The 17,070-nt window shown below is 41.1% G+C and overlaps 1 protein-coding gene across 1 annotated transcript in view; it reads left to right on the top strand.

The window, feature by feature from the left end:
* The window catches only part of LOC105016644 (ras-specific guanine nucleotide-releasing factor 1), a 48,436-nt gene that overhangs the window by 18,754 nt on the left and 12,612 nt on the right, over positions 1–17,070 (top strand). Inside the window, exons 15-22 of the mRNA XM_010880622.4 lie at positions 1,987–2,333; positions 2,630–2,746; positions 5,639–5,809; positions 6,620–6,726; positions 6,916–7,028; positions 9,197–9,257; positions 10,443–10,546; positions 10,623–10,707. Of these exons, the coding sequence (XP_010878924.2) occupies positions 1,987–2,333; positions 2,630–2,746; positions 5,639–5,809; positions 6,620–6,726; positions 6,916–7,028; positions 9,197–9,257; positions 10,443–10,546; positions 10,623–10,707 (1,105 nt within the window). The remainder of the gene's footprint in view (positions 1–1,986; positions 2,334–2,629; positions 2,747–5,638; positions 5,810–6,619; positions 6,727–6,915; positions 7,029–9,196; positions 9,258–10,442; positions 10,547–10,622; positions 10,708–17,070) is intronic.

Raw genomic sequence — 17,070 nt, forward strand, 5'->3', positions numbered from 1 at the left:
CTCCCTTCGGTCTGCAGAGGCTCTACAGTATTAAATATTGATGGCAGTGTTTTGTACCCGGGCCTTCCCTCCCCTCTCTCCATCTCCTTTTCCCTCCCCTGTTTTCCTTCACCACACAGAGCTGGAGGCTCCCCTCTCGCCCACTCCCAGCAGCCCCTACTCGGGTGGAATCCATTCCTTCCAACCCCACCCCCCACCTTATCTGTCTCTATCTATCTCTCCCTCTGTCTCTCTCTTTCTCTCGCCCTCTTTGGGCCTCCCCTGAGTCGGTTGCTGTTAGCAGCACTGAGCCTCCCACCCTGTCACTTGGCAGTCTATTTATAGGTGTTCAGAGGGGGTGGCTTCCACTGCCAGGAGGAGGCTGTCGTACACAGAACAGCCAGGAGCTCCTCTGTTCTAACAGCACTGCTCTCTCTCCCCGGGATTCCTTTGATACAGGCTGATTCTCTCTGATACTGTCTGAATCTCTGATACTGCCTGATTCCCTCTGATACTGTCTGAATCTCTGATACTGTCTGATTCTCTCTGATACTGTCTGATTCTCTCTGATACTGTCTGAATCTCTGATACTGCCTGATTCTCTCTGATACTGTCTGAATCTCTGATACTGCCTGATTCTCTCTGATACTGTCTGAATCTCTGATACTGCCTGATTCTCTCTGATACGATCTGAATCTCTGATACTGCTTGATTGTCTAGGATACTCACTGAATCTCTGATACTGCCTGATTCTCTCTTATACTGGCTGAATCTTTGATACTGGCTGAATCTTTGATACTGGCTGAATCTCTGTTACTGGCTGAATCTTTGATATTGTCAGATTCTCTCTGATACTGTCTGAATCTCTGATACTGTCTGAATCTTTGATATTGTCAGATTCTCTCTGATACTGTCTGAGTCTCTGACACTATCTGAATCTCTGATACTGTCTGAATCTCTGATACTGTCTGAATCTATGATACTGTCTGAATCTCTGATACTGTCTGAATCTATGATACTGTCTGAATCTATGATACTGTCTGAATCTCTGATACTGTCTGATTCTCTCTGATTCTGTCTGAATCTCTCTGATACTGTCTGAATCTCTGATACTGTCTGAATCTCTGATACTGTCTGAATCTCTGATACTGTCTGATTCTCTCTGATACTGTCTGAATCTCTGATACTGTCTGAATCTCTGATACTGCCTGATTCTCTCTGATACTGTCTGAATCTCTGATACTGCTTGATTGTCTAGGATACTCTCTGAATCTCTGATACTGCCAGATTCTCTCTTATACTGTCTGAATCTCTGATACTGGCTGAATCTCTTAGATACTGTCTGAATCTCTGTTACTGGCTGAATCTTTGATATTGTCAGATTCTCTCTGATACTGTCTGAATCTCTGATACTGTCTGAATCTTTGATATTGTCAGATTCTCTCTGATACTGTCTGATTCCCTCTGATACTGTCTGAGTCTCTGACACTATCTGAATCTCTGATACTGTCTGAATGTCTGATACTGTCTCTATCTCAGATAATGTCTGAATCTCTGATACTGTCTGAATCTCTGATACTGTCTGAATCTCTGATACTGTCTGATTCTCTCTGATACTATCTGATTCTCTCTGATTCTGTCTGAATCTCTGATACTGTCTGATTCTCTCTGATACTGTCTGATTCTCTCTGATACTGTCTGAATCTCTGATACTGTCTGATTCTCTCTGATACTGTCTGATTCCCTCTGATTCTCTGATACATTTGTCATATTTTCTCTTTTTGTGTCCTCTTGTTTTTCCTTTCTCTTTCTCCTCCTCACTGACCTCTTCCTCGTTCTTTATCCATTTCTTATAATGCACCTCCTCTTCTGCTTTTACTTCTCCTCCTTTCCTCCCCTTCTCCTCCACTCCTTTTCTTTCTTCCTGCTCTTCCTCCATATCTCCCCCACCTCTTTCTTCTCCTCCTCTTCCCACCCCCTCCTCATTTTCTCTGTTTTCTCCTCAAGTTCCTTGGAGCTGTTCTTTGCCAGTAGCCAGAACAACAAGCTGCTGTATGGCGAGCCTCCGAAATCCCCTCGGGCCAGTCGTAAGTTCTCCTCTCCTCCTCCTCTCTCCCTCGCCTCCAAGACCTCCTCCAGCTCCCCCAACCGCCGACGCAAGCTGTCCCTGAACATCCCCATCATAACGGGCGGGAAAGCTCTGGAGCTAGCTGCCCTCACCTGCTCGCCCAGCAGCATGTCCTCCATGCCTTCCTACAGTAACACCAGCTCAGACATCAACAAGCTCTACACGTCCAGCAAGATCCCAGACCACGCCGACACCAAGGCTGAGGAGACAGCCAGCTGCCATCCAGGTCAGGCCAGAGTCAGGGTGAAGGAGCTACTGGGTCCGGGTCAGACTTAACTTTAGCACTTTGGTAATTAAGCAGACCCTCTCATTCAGAGCGAATCAGCGTGGATTGTGTAATGTATTAGTTATTTGCCAACAGTCTTCTGTAAATACTTACTGAGCATTGTGATATATTATGTGATTTTGTTGAGTCACATTTGATTCCTGGACTAATTTAGGCTTGCCTTAAGGGGATTCAAATTATTTTGTATGAAGAAATGGCTTAGTAACATCTTGATTGGTGGATTGGTTTGTGTTCAGATGGGTCAGTGAAGGAAGAGTGTGAGGTGGATCCAACCACGACCGATGAGTTTGAGGAAGAGATGTCACCACCCAAATCCCCCACTACACCCAAAAACATCAAGTCCAAAAATTCAGGTACTGTTCTGCATTCAGTGGTGTGTTCTGTAGTCAATCATGCAGGGTGTATAGAAGTGTATTTTTGTCAATGCTTACAATCAAAGTTCCAATGACGTTTATAAAACTCCAGATGGTGACCTTTATGCTTTGATAAGAGTAGAGGCTTTCTTCTAGCAGGACATCTAAATAGCTTGCTGGCATGGTGATGTCTATTTTTGGTTTCGTTTTGGAGACACCACAAGATTTTTATGTTTTTCTTGAACTGTGATCCTTGAAGATTTCTTTTGCCTCTCCTCACTGAGGGAGGAAAATATGCTTCTCTTTTCTTCCTGACAGGTTTATCACAGGTCCAGCTGATTTAAACTTCTTAGTTATTACCCTTATGGAGGAGATGGGTCTTTTTTTTTTTATAGCTTTAAAGTTTTTATAGCTTTTTATAGCTATTGCCTAATTTATGAAGGTCAACAACATCTCATCTCATTTATGTGTTTTCTGACCTTCACCACATTGACAGATGACTCAGGGATTTTGGCTTTTGTCATCTCATATTTATACTCCAGTGAAACAAAAAGTTGTAGATGATAGTTTCTAATGTCTGAGGTATACTTAAAAATATTTATATAAATATTAATTGGAAGGTAATATGAATTTCTTTATAAAATATTTTTTACCTCAATTATTACCTCTCCTATATTGAGTTTAAATCAAGTTAACAATTAAATGTTTTCCTGTCTATACCAAGGGGCACAGTCATTATATATATGTTTTCACTTTATATGTATCTGTCTCTAGTGACCCCTGGTGACCCTAAAGTCACTGTTCTGTAACAACACTCACTACTGGTACTGTACATACCACATCACCAATAACAAGCCTGACTAATGGTGCTGTACATACCACATCACCAATAACAACCCTGACTAATGTTGCTGTACATACCACATCACCAATAACAACCTTGACGAATGGTGCTGTACACACCACATCACCAGTAACAACCCTGACTAATGGTGCTGTACAAACCACATCACCAATAACAACCCTGACTAATGTTGCTGTACACACCACATCACCAGTAACAACCCTGACTAATGGTGCTGTACACACCACATCACCAATAACAACCCTGACTAATGTTGCTGTACACACCACATCACTAGTAACAACCCTGACTACTGGTACTGTACACACCACATCACCAATAACAACCCTGACTAATGGTGCTGTACACACCACATCATCAATAACAGCCCTGAATACTGGTACTGTACACACCACACCACCAATAACAATCCTGAATACTGGTGCTGTACACACCACATCACCAATAACAACCCTGACTACTGGTACTGTACACACCACATCACCAATAACAACCCTGACTAATGGTGCTGTACACACCACATCACCAATAACAGCCCTGAATACTGGTACTGTACACACCACACCACCAATAACAATCCTGAATACTGGTGCTGTACACACCACATCACCAATAACAACCCTGACTACTGGTACTGTACACACCACATCACCAATAACAACCCTGACTACTGGTACTGTACACACCACATCACCAATAACAACCCTGAATACTGGTACTGTACACACCACATAACCAATAACAACCCTGAATACTGGTACTGTACACACCACATCACCAATAACAACCCTGAATACTGGTACTGTACACACCACATCACCAATAACAACCCTGACTACTGGTACTGTACACACCACATCACCAATAACAACCCTGACCACTGGTACTGTACACACCACATCACCAATAACAACACTGACTAATGGTGCTGTACATACCACATCACCAATAACAACCCTGACTAATGTTGCTGTACACACCACATCACTAGTAACAACCCTGACTACTGGTACTGTACACACCACATCACCAATAACAACCCTGACTACTGGTACTGTACACACCACACCACCAATAAAAACCTTGAATACTGGTATTGTTCACACCACATCACCAATAACAACCCTGACTACTGGTACTGTACACACCACATCACCAATAACAACACTGACTTATGGTGCTGTACATACCACATCACCAATAACAACCCTGACTAATGGTGCTTAACAAACCACATCACCAATAACAACCCTGACTACTGGTACTGTACACACCACATCACCAATAACAACCCTGACTACTGGGGCTGTACATACCACATCACCAGTAACAACCCAGTATCCAGTATCTAAAAAGAATAACCAGAAAATATATGAATGTAGTTCTTTACAGGTGTGGTGCGGGCCTTTTCTTTGCCAACTGACAGCTTTAACTTTTAGTACATGAAATCCAAATCTTTTTTTATTGGTTATGTGCTGCCCCTTACTGGCCACACTTGGTAAAACATTATCTATCATAAAAGAAAGTTGGTATGTTGAAACCTGAGCATTGTCAGGTCTATTAAAATGTTGATACAACCATAAACCAACTCTTTTTTCAATCCACAGACTTCTGATCAGGCAGCATGTGGTAGTTAGGCCATATGGCCTAGCAGGATACGCAGGATTTTTATTTATGCACCTGAAAGACCAGGGACCTTATTATTCAAATAATGCTGTTGTTATTCATCAAAGACTCCTATACACATCATCAGCACACAACTTTCCAGGATGGGAATAGCTTTGCCAGTCTCAGTCATTGAGTGCAACCAAGACGTTTGCTTTAGCTCGCTCAGTTGTCGCTTGAGTATTCAAAATAAAAACATAGTGACAAAGAGAATACCTTTAAGACAATTAAAGTTGCTTTTGCATAGCAGCTATATTTCAAATTAGTGGACACCAGTTTCTTTGTCTAATAGGCCACTCCTTGTTATTGCATTAAGGTAAGGTTGATCATGTCCAGGACCCATGTTGTTCTCCTCTTCCCAGAGTTCTCTCTGTTCTCCTTCAACAATGGCATGGTGGTGTCTTCCTGTCGAGAGCTGGACAACAACCGCAGCGCCCTGTCTGCAGCCTCTGCCTTTGCCATAGCAACAGCCGGCGCTAATGAGGGCACTCCCACCAAGGAGAAATACCGCCGCATGTCTCTAGCCTGCACAGGTCATTACCCCTGACATAAACAGTCATTACCCCTGACATAAACAGTCATTACCTCTAACATAAACCGTTATTACCCCTGACCTAAACAGTCATTACCCCTGACCTAAACAGTCATTAGCCCTTACCATAATAGTCATTATCCCTGACCTAAACAGTCTTTTTTGGAGGATTAGTTGAATCAGAGTAAACATGTATGATGGTTACTGATGTCGTTGACTGATAATCTTGTTGGGTAGTCATCTAGCTCTTGTTGACTGAACATGTTGTTGACTGATCATACTGTTCATTTTGTTGACTGATCATACTGTTCATCTTGTTGACTGATCACACTGTTCATCTTGTTGACTGATCATACTGTTCATCTTGTTGACTGATCACACTGTTCATCTTGTTGACTGATCATACTGTTCATCTTGTTGACTGATCATACTGTTCATCTTGTTGACTGATCACACTGTTTATCTTGTTGACTGATCACACTGTTCATCTTGTTGACTGATCACACTGTGCATCTTGTTGACTGATCACACTGTTCATCTTGTTGACTGATCATACTGTGCATCTTGTTGACTGATCATACTGTGCATCTTGTTGACTGATCACACTGTTCATCTTGTTGACTGATCATACTGTGCATCTTGTTGACTGATCACACTGTTCATCTTGTTGACTGATCATACTGTGCATCTTGTTGACTGATCATATTGTGCATCTTGTTGACTGATCACACAGTTCATCTTTTAAAATAATTGTCTTGTTGACGGATTATACTATTTATCTTATTAACTGATTGTACTTCTCGTGCTGCAGGCTTCCCTACCGACCAGAGGAATGGGGACAAGGAGTTTGTCATCCGAAGAGCTGCGACCAACAGGGTTCTTAACGTCCTGCGCCACTGGGTGTCAAAACACTCTCAGGTACCTACAGTACTGTGACCCTACAAAATTGCATCACTGCAAATCAAACCGATAGACAACACTGATGCTTTATTAATCACATTGGGAAATTGCTTTATCACTTTAGTATTATCAATTCAGAAATGACAATGGTTCTAAATGAACACTTAAGACACAAAATGTATATTTTTTGTGTTGATGTTTATTTAGGACTTTGAGGTGAACACTGAGCTGAATCAGAAGGTAGTCAGTTTCCTGGAGGAGGTGACTCATGACCCTGAGCTTTTGACCCAGGAAAGGAAGGCTGCAGCCAACATTATCAGGTAACACCTAACCCTAACGCTAAACATTTTCTGATGCAATATTGCCAAGCAGTGGATTGGGGAATGAGATGCTGTAACATGATCAGTATTAATAGTAGGGTATCAATAATATTGATAATAAAAATAGTTGGCAACACATTTCATTATCGATTAGCTGGCTCTACGTGAGACAGAGCAACAAAAAAAAAAACTACTCTAAAACAATTGTCTGCCAATCATAGAGCTCTGCATGATGCTAGGAGTTGTGTTGAACTAAAAAATAGAATGCATATCTTCATTTGTACATTAATGTAACGGTTGCCATAGTGCCACTAAAATCAATGGGCAACTTGAGGAAATACAATTATTTTGCCTGAAAATAACTGTGAATATTCTCTGGATTTAAATATGAAAAACCTACCACAGTCTTTATAACCAAATCATCATTAGCGAAGACAGTCGGCCAACATTTCAATCCAATGTGAGTCCAACGCTGCATTTCTCTCACTATATGGCTTTAAAATGGCCACTATGTTTTCCAAAATAGTTTGGAGCAGCAGAGTGATCACATGACCAATGTTGGCACTCTGATAATGCATAATTCTCCCAAAAATAAATAATTTTCAGTGGAACCATTTTGCAGCATACAGTGGATATAAAAAGTCAACACACCCCTGTGAAAATGCCAGGTTTCTGTGAGGTAAAAGAATGAGACAGAGATAAATCATGTCAGAACTTTTTCCACTTTTAATGTGACCTATAATGTGAAAAATGTAATTGAAACAAACTGAAATTTTCGAGGGGGGAGAAATGAAAAATAAAAACCTTACAATAACCTGGTTGCATAAGTGTGCACACCCTCTTATAACTGTGGATGTGGTTGTGTTCACAATTAATCAATCACATTGAAAGTCATGTTAAATAGACACACCTGCCATCATTTAAAGGGATCTCATTGTTGAAAGATATCAGTCAGGAGAAGGGTACAAAATAATTTCCAAAGCATTAGATATACAATGGAACACAATGGAGACAGTCATCATCAAGTGGAGAAAATATAGCACAACAGAGACATTACCAAGAACTGGAAGTCCCTCCAAAATTGATGAAAAGACGAGAAGAAAACTGGTCAGGGAGGCTTCCAAGAGGCCTACAGCAACATTAAAGGAACTGCAGGAATTTCTGGCAAGTACTGGCTGTGTGCTGCATGTGACAACAATCTCCCGTATTCTTCATATGAATGGGCTATGGGGTAGGGTGGCAAGACGGAAGCCTTTTCTTACAAAGTAAAACATCCAAGCCCGGCTGAAGTTTGCAAAAACAAACATAATTTCCTCCAAAAGCATGTGGGTCTGATGAAACCAAAGTTGAACTTTTTTACCATAATTCCAAAAGGTATGTTTGGCACTAAAACGACACTGCACATCACAAAGAACACCATACCCACAGTGAAGCATGGTGGTGGCAGCATCATGCTTTGGGGCTGTTTTTCTTCAGCTGGAACCAGGGCCTTAGTCAGGGTGGAGGGAATTATGAACAGTTCCAAATACCAGGCAATTTTGGCACAAAACCTTCAGGCGTCCGTTAGAAAACTGAAGATGAAGTTCACCTTTCAGAAAAACAACAACCCATAGCTCACATCCTAATCCACAAAAGCATGGCTTCACCAGAAGAAGATTTTGGAATGGCCCAGCCAGAACCCAGACCTGAATCCAATTGAACATCTGTGGGGTGATCTGAAGAGGGCTGTGCACAGGAGATGTCCTCGCAATCTGACAGATTTGGAGCGCTTTTGCAAAGAAGAGTGGGCAAATATTGCCACATCAAGATGTGCCATACGAATAGACTCCTACCCAAAAAGACTGAGTGCTATAATAAAACCAAAAGGTGCTTCAACAAAGTATAAGTTTAAAGGTGTGCACACTTAAGCAACCGTGTTATTGTGAGTTTTTAATTTTTCCCCCTCAAAGATTTCAGTTTGTTTTTCAATGGAATTGTTCAAGTTATAGGTCACATTAAAGGGGGGAAAAGTTTTATCATGACTTATATTTTTTTACATCACAAGAACCTGGCATTTTAACAGGGGTGTGTAGACTTATCCACTGTACGTTACTGCAACAGTTCTCTGCATTATTGCCCAAAAAAGTGCTGGTGCACCATTATTTTAACGGACATCTATCTATCTTCAGAACTCTGACCCAGCTGGACCCAGGGGACAATCAGATCAGTCTGCAGGAGGTGTATCAGATGGTAAGAGACAAGACCCTTAACTTAACCAGATAACCCTGACTCGTCCAGAGACATGACCCTTAACCAGATAACCCTGACTCGTCCTACTGTTTTAACTGACCAGTGTTTACAGACCCTAACCAATTTTATTATTCTAAATGACCACTGTTCACAGATTTAATTATTCATGTAGTTTCCGTTCAGCGAGTTAGACAATGGTGTGCTGATGTTCTTTGTTTAGTTGTATAATGTAAATATTAGAGCTGTCAAACAATTAAAAATATATATTGTGATTTAATTGCATAATCTTTCGTAGGAAATCACAATTAATCACAATTTCAGAATGTGTTCAAATTTAGCCCTACATGAAGAATTTTCTGTTTATAAAGTAGAATACTGTTCTTTATTGGTAACTATGAACAGTGCTTTATTTAAAATTAAAAGTGAAGGAGCTGTCTTTTTCCAAGTTCCAGGGTGTGTAATGGCCCTTAAATGTCTCCCCACAAATGATCACAACAACTGGCAAGATCTATTTGAAGCCCCTGTAAGTCAAAAGATGCTGGTCTCTGATCCCATAGATCCCATAGGAAGAGGTGAAGGGTCTGAATACTTTCCGAAGGCACTAAATATATATTATTTATACATTAAATAGTAATTCATTCATATATTTATTAATTATCTGAAAATCACAAAGGCATGGCAAGATTATTTGTATAGCACATTTCATACACAGGGCAATTCAGAGTGCTTTGCAATGGAATTTATTACAATAGAAATAATATAAATAAATTCAGCATAAAAACAAAGAATACAAATAAAAAATATTATTAAAAGATTAATAAAACATAGCCTAGATTAAGGTTTTCTGGCAGTTCGTTCCAACTCGGTGCAACATAATGACTAAACGCCGCCTCAGCAGCCTTTGTCCTTCCTCTGGGAAAGGTTATCAGACCTGACCCCAATGACCTGACGGGTCTAGAGGGTTCATACTGAGGGATGTCTTTCATGATTCTCATTTTGTCAAAATAAATTGAACTTTGTTTCAAATGTTTATTGTCATTATAAATTAAACGTGGACACCATCTCAACCATATGTTTAGTTTTGTCTCATCTCATCTAAACTAGGTTTTAACCCAGACCGTAATGTATTCTATTTCTGGGTTGGCTGTGACTCTGTGACCGTATGTGTGTATGTGTGTGTCCCAGACAGAGGACAATAAAACAGAGCCATTTGAGAACCATTCTGCACTGGAAATAGCTGAGCAACTCACCTTGCTGGACCACCTGGTGTTTAAGATCATCCCTTATGAGTAAGAGAAAACACAGACACACACAACTGTAATTTATTCCCATACATACACTCAGTGATTATGATGTTTTCTACAGGGAGTTCTTTGGCCAAGGCTGGATGAAGAATGATAAGAACGAGAGGACTCCTTACATCATGAAAACAACCAAGCATTTTAATGATGTAAGAATTAATTCACTTCATATTATTTATGCCAACCCTGAGATCTACCCTAACCCTGAGATCTACCCTAACCCTAAGATCTACCCTAACCCTAAGATCTACCCTAACCCTAAGATCTACCCTAACCCTAAGATCTACCCTAACCCTAAGATCTACCCTAACCCTAAGATCTACCCTAACCCTGAGATCTACCCTAACCCTAAGATCTACCCTAACCCTGAGATCTACCCTAACCCTAAGATCTACCCTAACCCTGAGATCTACCCTAACCCTAAGATCTGCCTTAACCCTAAGATCTACCCTAACCCTAAGATCTACCCTAACCCTGAGATCTGCCTTAACCCTAAGATCTACCCTAACCCTGAGATCTGCCTTAACCCTAAGATCTACCCTAACCCTAAGATCTACCCACAAAGTTATTTGTGGGATCACCAAGCCAGACGGAACACACAACAGAGCTCCATCGTGGACACCCTCAGCACACAGCCGGTGAGTCCCATGAATCTAATGCTCCTCAACAGACCATACTGAGTGTAGAGAAACAAGCCGATCGACTTACACATCGATGGCATAAACAGGGAGCGAAACCTAAAGGCATTCGAGACATCAGACTGTCACGAGTATCACACATTGCCGCAGTAGCATCCTCTACCCCAAATACGGCTCTGACAAGGATTGCAAACACTGGTCTCCTATCACCGCCTATACATCTTGAGAAAAGATTTGATGTATTATTGAATGAGGAATCCCCAAACTTGAAGAATGTGTTTGAACATAGACTGAATCAGCCAGTAGCTAACTCTAAAGCTAACAGGCGCTCAAGGTTGAGCAGACAGCGGCATTCAGCTCAGAGCACAGCTGAGCCCAGGACTCTGATAGTGGGTGACTCCATAATCAAAAACATTAGTAGCAGGGATACAACTACATGCTGCCTTCCACAAGCAACAACTTCTGATGTAAACAGGGAACTTCAGAACATTCTGATGAAACATAAGACTGCAAATAGACTCGTCATTCATGTGGGGAAAAATGACATTCATAAAGAGCAGTCAGAACTCCTAAAGAAGGACTTCAATTAACTTTTTGAAACACTTAAAAGACTGACAGTTCAAACTTTCATCAGTGGACCACTCCCAGCAAGAGGAACAAACAGGTTTTCACGCTTGCTTGGGCTTAATACATGGCTGCAAAAAACCTGCAATATAAAAGGAGTGAACTTCATTGACAACTTCAATCTTTTCTGGAGTCAGAGGCAACTGTTTCAACAAAATGGTCACCAGCCAAACAAACTGGGGTCAAGAGTGCTTAAGGACAATATCTACTTCTTCCTCCGTCATCCTTCTGCCAATCCACACAACCAGAATGGCACATACACATCTGGACACACTATGAATGACCACAGGACTTCACTTCAGCACCTAAATGGACATGCGGTGAACGGATTATACAAGGACAATGATAACACCACTCAGCCACAACAACCCTTGCTCATGGACACAATCTCAGCTGAGCCCTGCCCACCAAGGTTTGCCAACTTACTAGATGTCACAGACATATCACAGCCTCAGATTACACCTGAGAAAAAGACCCTCTCACCACATACTTTATCTCTTTCTCCAGCATCTCCTCATCTATGCTTCCCAGAGAAAATGGAGAAACTGGTGTGTGCTGGAACCATATTATCCCACTCTTTTGCAAGCCCCCAGATACCGGTCAAAAAACGGCTGGCTCCACAACCACCAAAGCCGGCGGACCCAGCTCCCCCTCCTCCTGTGAGATATCTTCGATCACAACGCCAGGGCCCACACCCTCTTACTTCTGTTCGAGGTGTACCAAAAACAACTGATACCAGCTCTCAGTGATATGGGTCGGGTCCCCGCTGTGACAACAGCAACTTTATCAAATGTTTACAGAACAAGCGGGAACCCAATGTGCCTGTATCTTTCTCTATTGCTGTTCTATTACATGATAGAAAGTCTAAGGCCTTCAAAAGCCGCACAGCAAACCCATCTAATCTAGTGCCTATTGCACGTCAAACTAAAATTACTGTGGGGACAAAAAGTAAGACTGTTAAGTTAGCACTTTTAAACATCCGCTCACTTAAAAATAAATCACTTCTAGTCAACGAATTAATAACTAGATACAACCTGGATTTTATGTTTCTAAATGAAACTTGGCTAGAAGACAACTGCAGTGCAACAATTCTCAATGAAGCATCCCCTCCTAATTTTAATTTTATGAGTGTCTGCAGATCAATGAGGAGAGGTGGGGGAGTAGCTGCTCTTTTTAAAGATGTCTATCAATGTAAGCAAATATCATTTGGGAACTACCAGTCTTTTGAATATCTGGGTATTGTGTTAAAAGGTGCCCCTCGCATTTTACTTATCACTATTTACCGACCTCCTAAATACTCTCCAGCCTTTGCTGAGGACTTTACAGAACTGTTATCATTAGTTTCCTCAGAGTTTGACTGTTTTGCTATTGCTGGAGATTTTAACATTCACATAGATAATGCAGAAAACAATATGGCAAAAGAAATCAAAACAGTTTTAATAACTTTTGATCTGACTCAGCATGTACATGGACCCACACACTATCATGGACACACTCTAGATTTACTTATCAGCAAGGGTATAAATATTTCATCAATTATTATTAAGGATGTAGCACTGTCTGATCATTTCTGTATTTTCTTTGATATATTGATCTCTCCTGCCATCGAAGTTAGATCTGTGTCTGTCAAGAAGAGATGCTTAAATGAGAACACTAGTATACTATTTATGAAGGCCATATCTTTAACACCAAGCATATCTGCTGACTCTGTTGATTTTCTCCTTGATTCTTTTAACTCAAAGGTTAAAAGTGTAATTGATGATATTGCTCCTGTGAAAGTCAGGAAGAATGGTAGACAAAAAGCACCTTGGAGAAACTCGACAGCAGTGCAAAATATGAAAAGACAATGCAGAAAAGCAGAGCGCATGTGGCGAAAGACAAAACTTGTAGTCCATTACAACATCTACAAAGACACCATCCATGCTTTCAACATGGAATTAGGCAAAGCTAGACAGATTTTTTTCTCAAATATTATAAACAGAAATCTAAATAATACTCGCATTCTTTTCGCTACTGTCGATAGACTAACAAATCCCCCAAGCCAGATTCCCAGTGAAATGCTCTCAGACAGCAAGTGCAGTGAGTTTGCATTCTTTTTCTCTGAGAAAATCAATAATATCAGAAAGGTGATCAGCACATCCTCGAGTAGTGCTGGGGTCAGACAGATCCAACCACAACCTGAGAAAGTGGTTACTATGTCTGATTTCGAAGAAATTGATTGCAAAGTTTTGGAAGAAACTGTTCAACACCTTAAAACATCAACATGTGCCCTTGACGCACTTCCCACATCTTTTTTCAAAAGTGTGTTAAACTGTTTAGAAGTAGATCTCATAAAAGTGGTAAATGCCTCACTTCTCTCTGGAAGTTTCCCAAACTCCCTGAAAACTGGTGTTGTCAAACCCCTCCTGAAAAAGAGCAATCTGGATAAGACCATATTAAACAACTATAGACCGATCTCAAATCTTCCTTTCATAGGCAAGATCATTGAAAAAGTTGTCTTCAATCAGCTGAACAAATTCTTAAGCTCAAACGGATACTTAGACAATTTTCAATCCGGTTTCCGACCGCATCACAGCACAGAGACAGCGCTCATTAAGATAATAAACGATATTCGCTTAAATACTGACTCAGGCAAATTATCAGTGCTGATACTACTTGATCTCAGTGCTGCATTTGACACTGTCGATCACAACATACTTCTAGACAGGCTGGAAAACTGGGTGGGGCTCTCTGGGATAGTCCTAAAATGGTTCAGGTCATACTTAGAAGCAAGAGGGTATTATGTGAGTATAGGAGACCATAGGTCTGAGTGGACGTCCATGACATGCGGAGTTCCTCAAGGCTCAATTCTTGCGCCACTCCTATTCAACCTGTACATGCTCCCAATGAGCCAAATAATGAGAAAGAACCAAATCTCTTATCACAGCTATGCAGATGACACACAGATCTACTTAGCCCTATCGCCAAACGATTACAGCCCAATTGACTCCCTGCTCCAATGCATTGATGAAATAAATAGTTGGATGTGCCAAAACTTTCTTCAGTTAAACAAAGATAAAACTGAAGTTATTGCGTTTGGAAATAAAGATGAAGTTCTCAAGGTGAACGCGTACCTTCACTCTAAAGGTCAAACAACTAAAAATCAAGTCAGGAATCTCGGTGTGTCTCTAGAGTCAGACCTTAACTTCAGTAGTCATGTCAAAGCAATAACTAAATCAGCATACTATCATCTGAAAAATATTGCAAGAATTAGATGCTTTGTTTCTAGTCAAGACTTAGAAAAACTAGTGCATGCTTTCATCACCAGCAGGGTGGATTATTGTAATGGACTCCTCACTGGCCTTCCCAAAAAGACCATAAGACAGTTGCAGCTCGTACAGAACGCCGCGGCCAGGATTCTCAGCAGAACCAGAAAATATGATCATATCACACCAGTCCTCAGGTCTTTACACTGGCTGCCAGTTACATATAGGATCGATTTTAAAGTATTACTACTGGTATATAAATCGTTCAAGGGCCTAGGACCTCAATACATTGCAGATATGCTCAATGAATATAAACCCAAACGAACACTCAGATCATTAGGATCACATCAGCTAGAAATACCAAGGGTTCACTCTAAGCAAGGAGAGTCTGCTTTTAGCTATTATGCCAGTCGCAGCTGGAACCAGCTTCCAGAAGAGATCAGATGTGCTCCTACAGTAGTCACATTCAAATCCAGACTCAAAACACATCTATTTTACTTTGCATTTAATGAATGAGCACTGTGCCACTGTCCGTCCGACTGTTTTCACTGTCCTTTATTTTATTATATTTTTTATTCTAAACTGTATTTGACATTATATTCTTAACGGTTTTAATTTTTCTTATTTCTTCACTGTTCTGTATTTGATTTTATATTCTTAATGGTTTTTATTATTTCTTATTTCTGTAACAGTTCCTCTGTCAAATGGATATTTATGTAAAGCACTTTGAATGACCATTGTGTATGAAATGTGCTATATAAATAAAATTGCCTTGCCTTGCCTTGCCTACCCTAACCCTAAGATCTACCCTAACCCTAAGATCTACCCTAACCCTAAGATCTACCCTAACCCTAAGATCTACCCTAACCCTAAAATCTACCCTAACCCTAAGATCTACCCTAACCCTGAGATCTACCCTAACCCTGAGATCTACCCTAACCCTAAGATCTACCCTAACCCTAAGATCTACCCTAACCCTAAGATCTACCCTAACCCTGAGATCTACCCTAACCCTGAGATCTACCCTAACCCTAAGATCTACCCTAACCCTAAGATCTACCCTAACCCTAAGATCTACCCTAACCCTGAGATCTACCCTAACCCTAAGATCTACCCTAACCCTGAGATCTACCCTAACCCTAAGATCTACCCTAACCCTGAGATCTACCCTAACCCTAAGATCTACCCTAACCCTAAGATCTACCCTAACCCTAAGATCTACCCTAACCCTGAGATCTACCCTAACCCTAAGATCTGCCTTAACCCTAAGATCTACCCTAACCCTAAGATCTACCCTAACCCTGAGATCTGCCTTAACCCTAAGATCTGCCTTAACCCTAAGATCTACCCTAACCCTAAGATCTACCCTAACCCTAAGATCTACCCTAACCCTAAGATCTACCCTAACCCTAAGATCTACCCTAACCCTAAGATCTACCCTAACCCTAAAATCTACCCTAACCCTAAAATCTACCCTAACCCTAAGATCTACCCTAACCCTAAGATCTACCCTAACCCTGAGATCTACCCTAACCCTAAGATCTACCCTAACCCTAAGATCTACCCTAACCCTAAGATCTACCCTAACCCTGAGATCTACCCTAACCCTGAGATCTACCCTAACCCTAAGATCTACCCTAACCCTAAGATCTACCCTAACCCTAAGATCTACCCTAACCCTGAGATCTACCCTAACCCTAAGATCTACCCTAACCCTGAGATCTACCCTAACCCTAAGATCTACCCTAACCCTGAGATCTACCCTAACCCTAAGATCTACCCTAACCCTGAGATCTACCCTAACCCTAAGATCTGCCTTAACCCTAAGATCTACCCTAACCCTAAGATCTACCCTAACCCTGAGATCTACCCTAACCCTAAGATCTGCCTTAACCCTAAGATCTGCCTTAACCCTAAGATCTACCCTAACCCTAAGATCTACCCTAACCCTGAGATCTGCCTTAACCCTAAGATCTACCCTAACCCTGAGATCTGCCTTAACCCT

This window comes from Esox lucius, chromosome 17 (genome assembly GCF_011004845.1).
Source record: "Esox lucius isolate fEsoLuc1 chromosome 17, fEsoLuc1.pri, whole genome shotgun sequence".
Taxonomy (NCBI): Eukaryota; Metazoa; Chordata; class Actinopteri; order Esociformes; family Esocidae; genus Esox; species Esox lucius.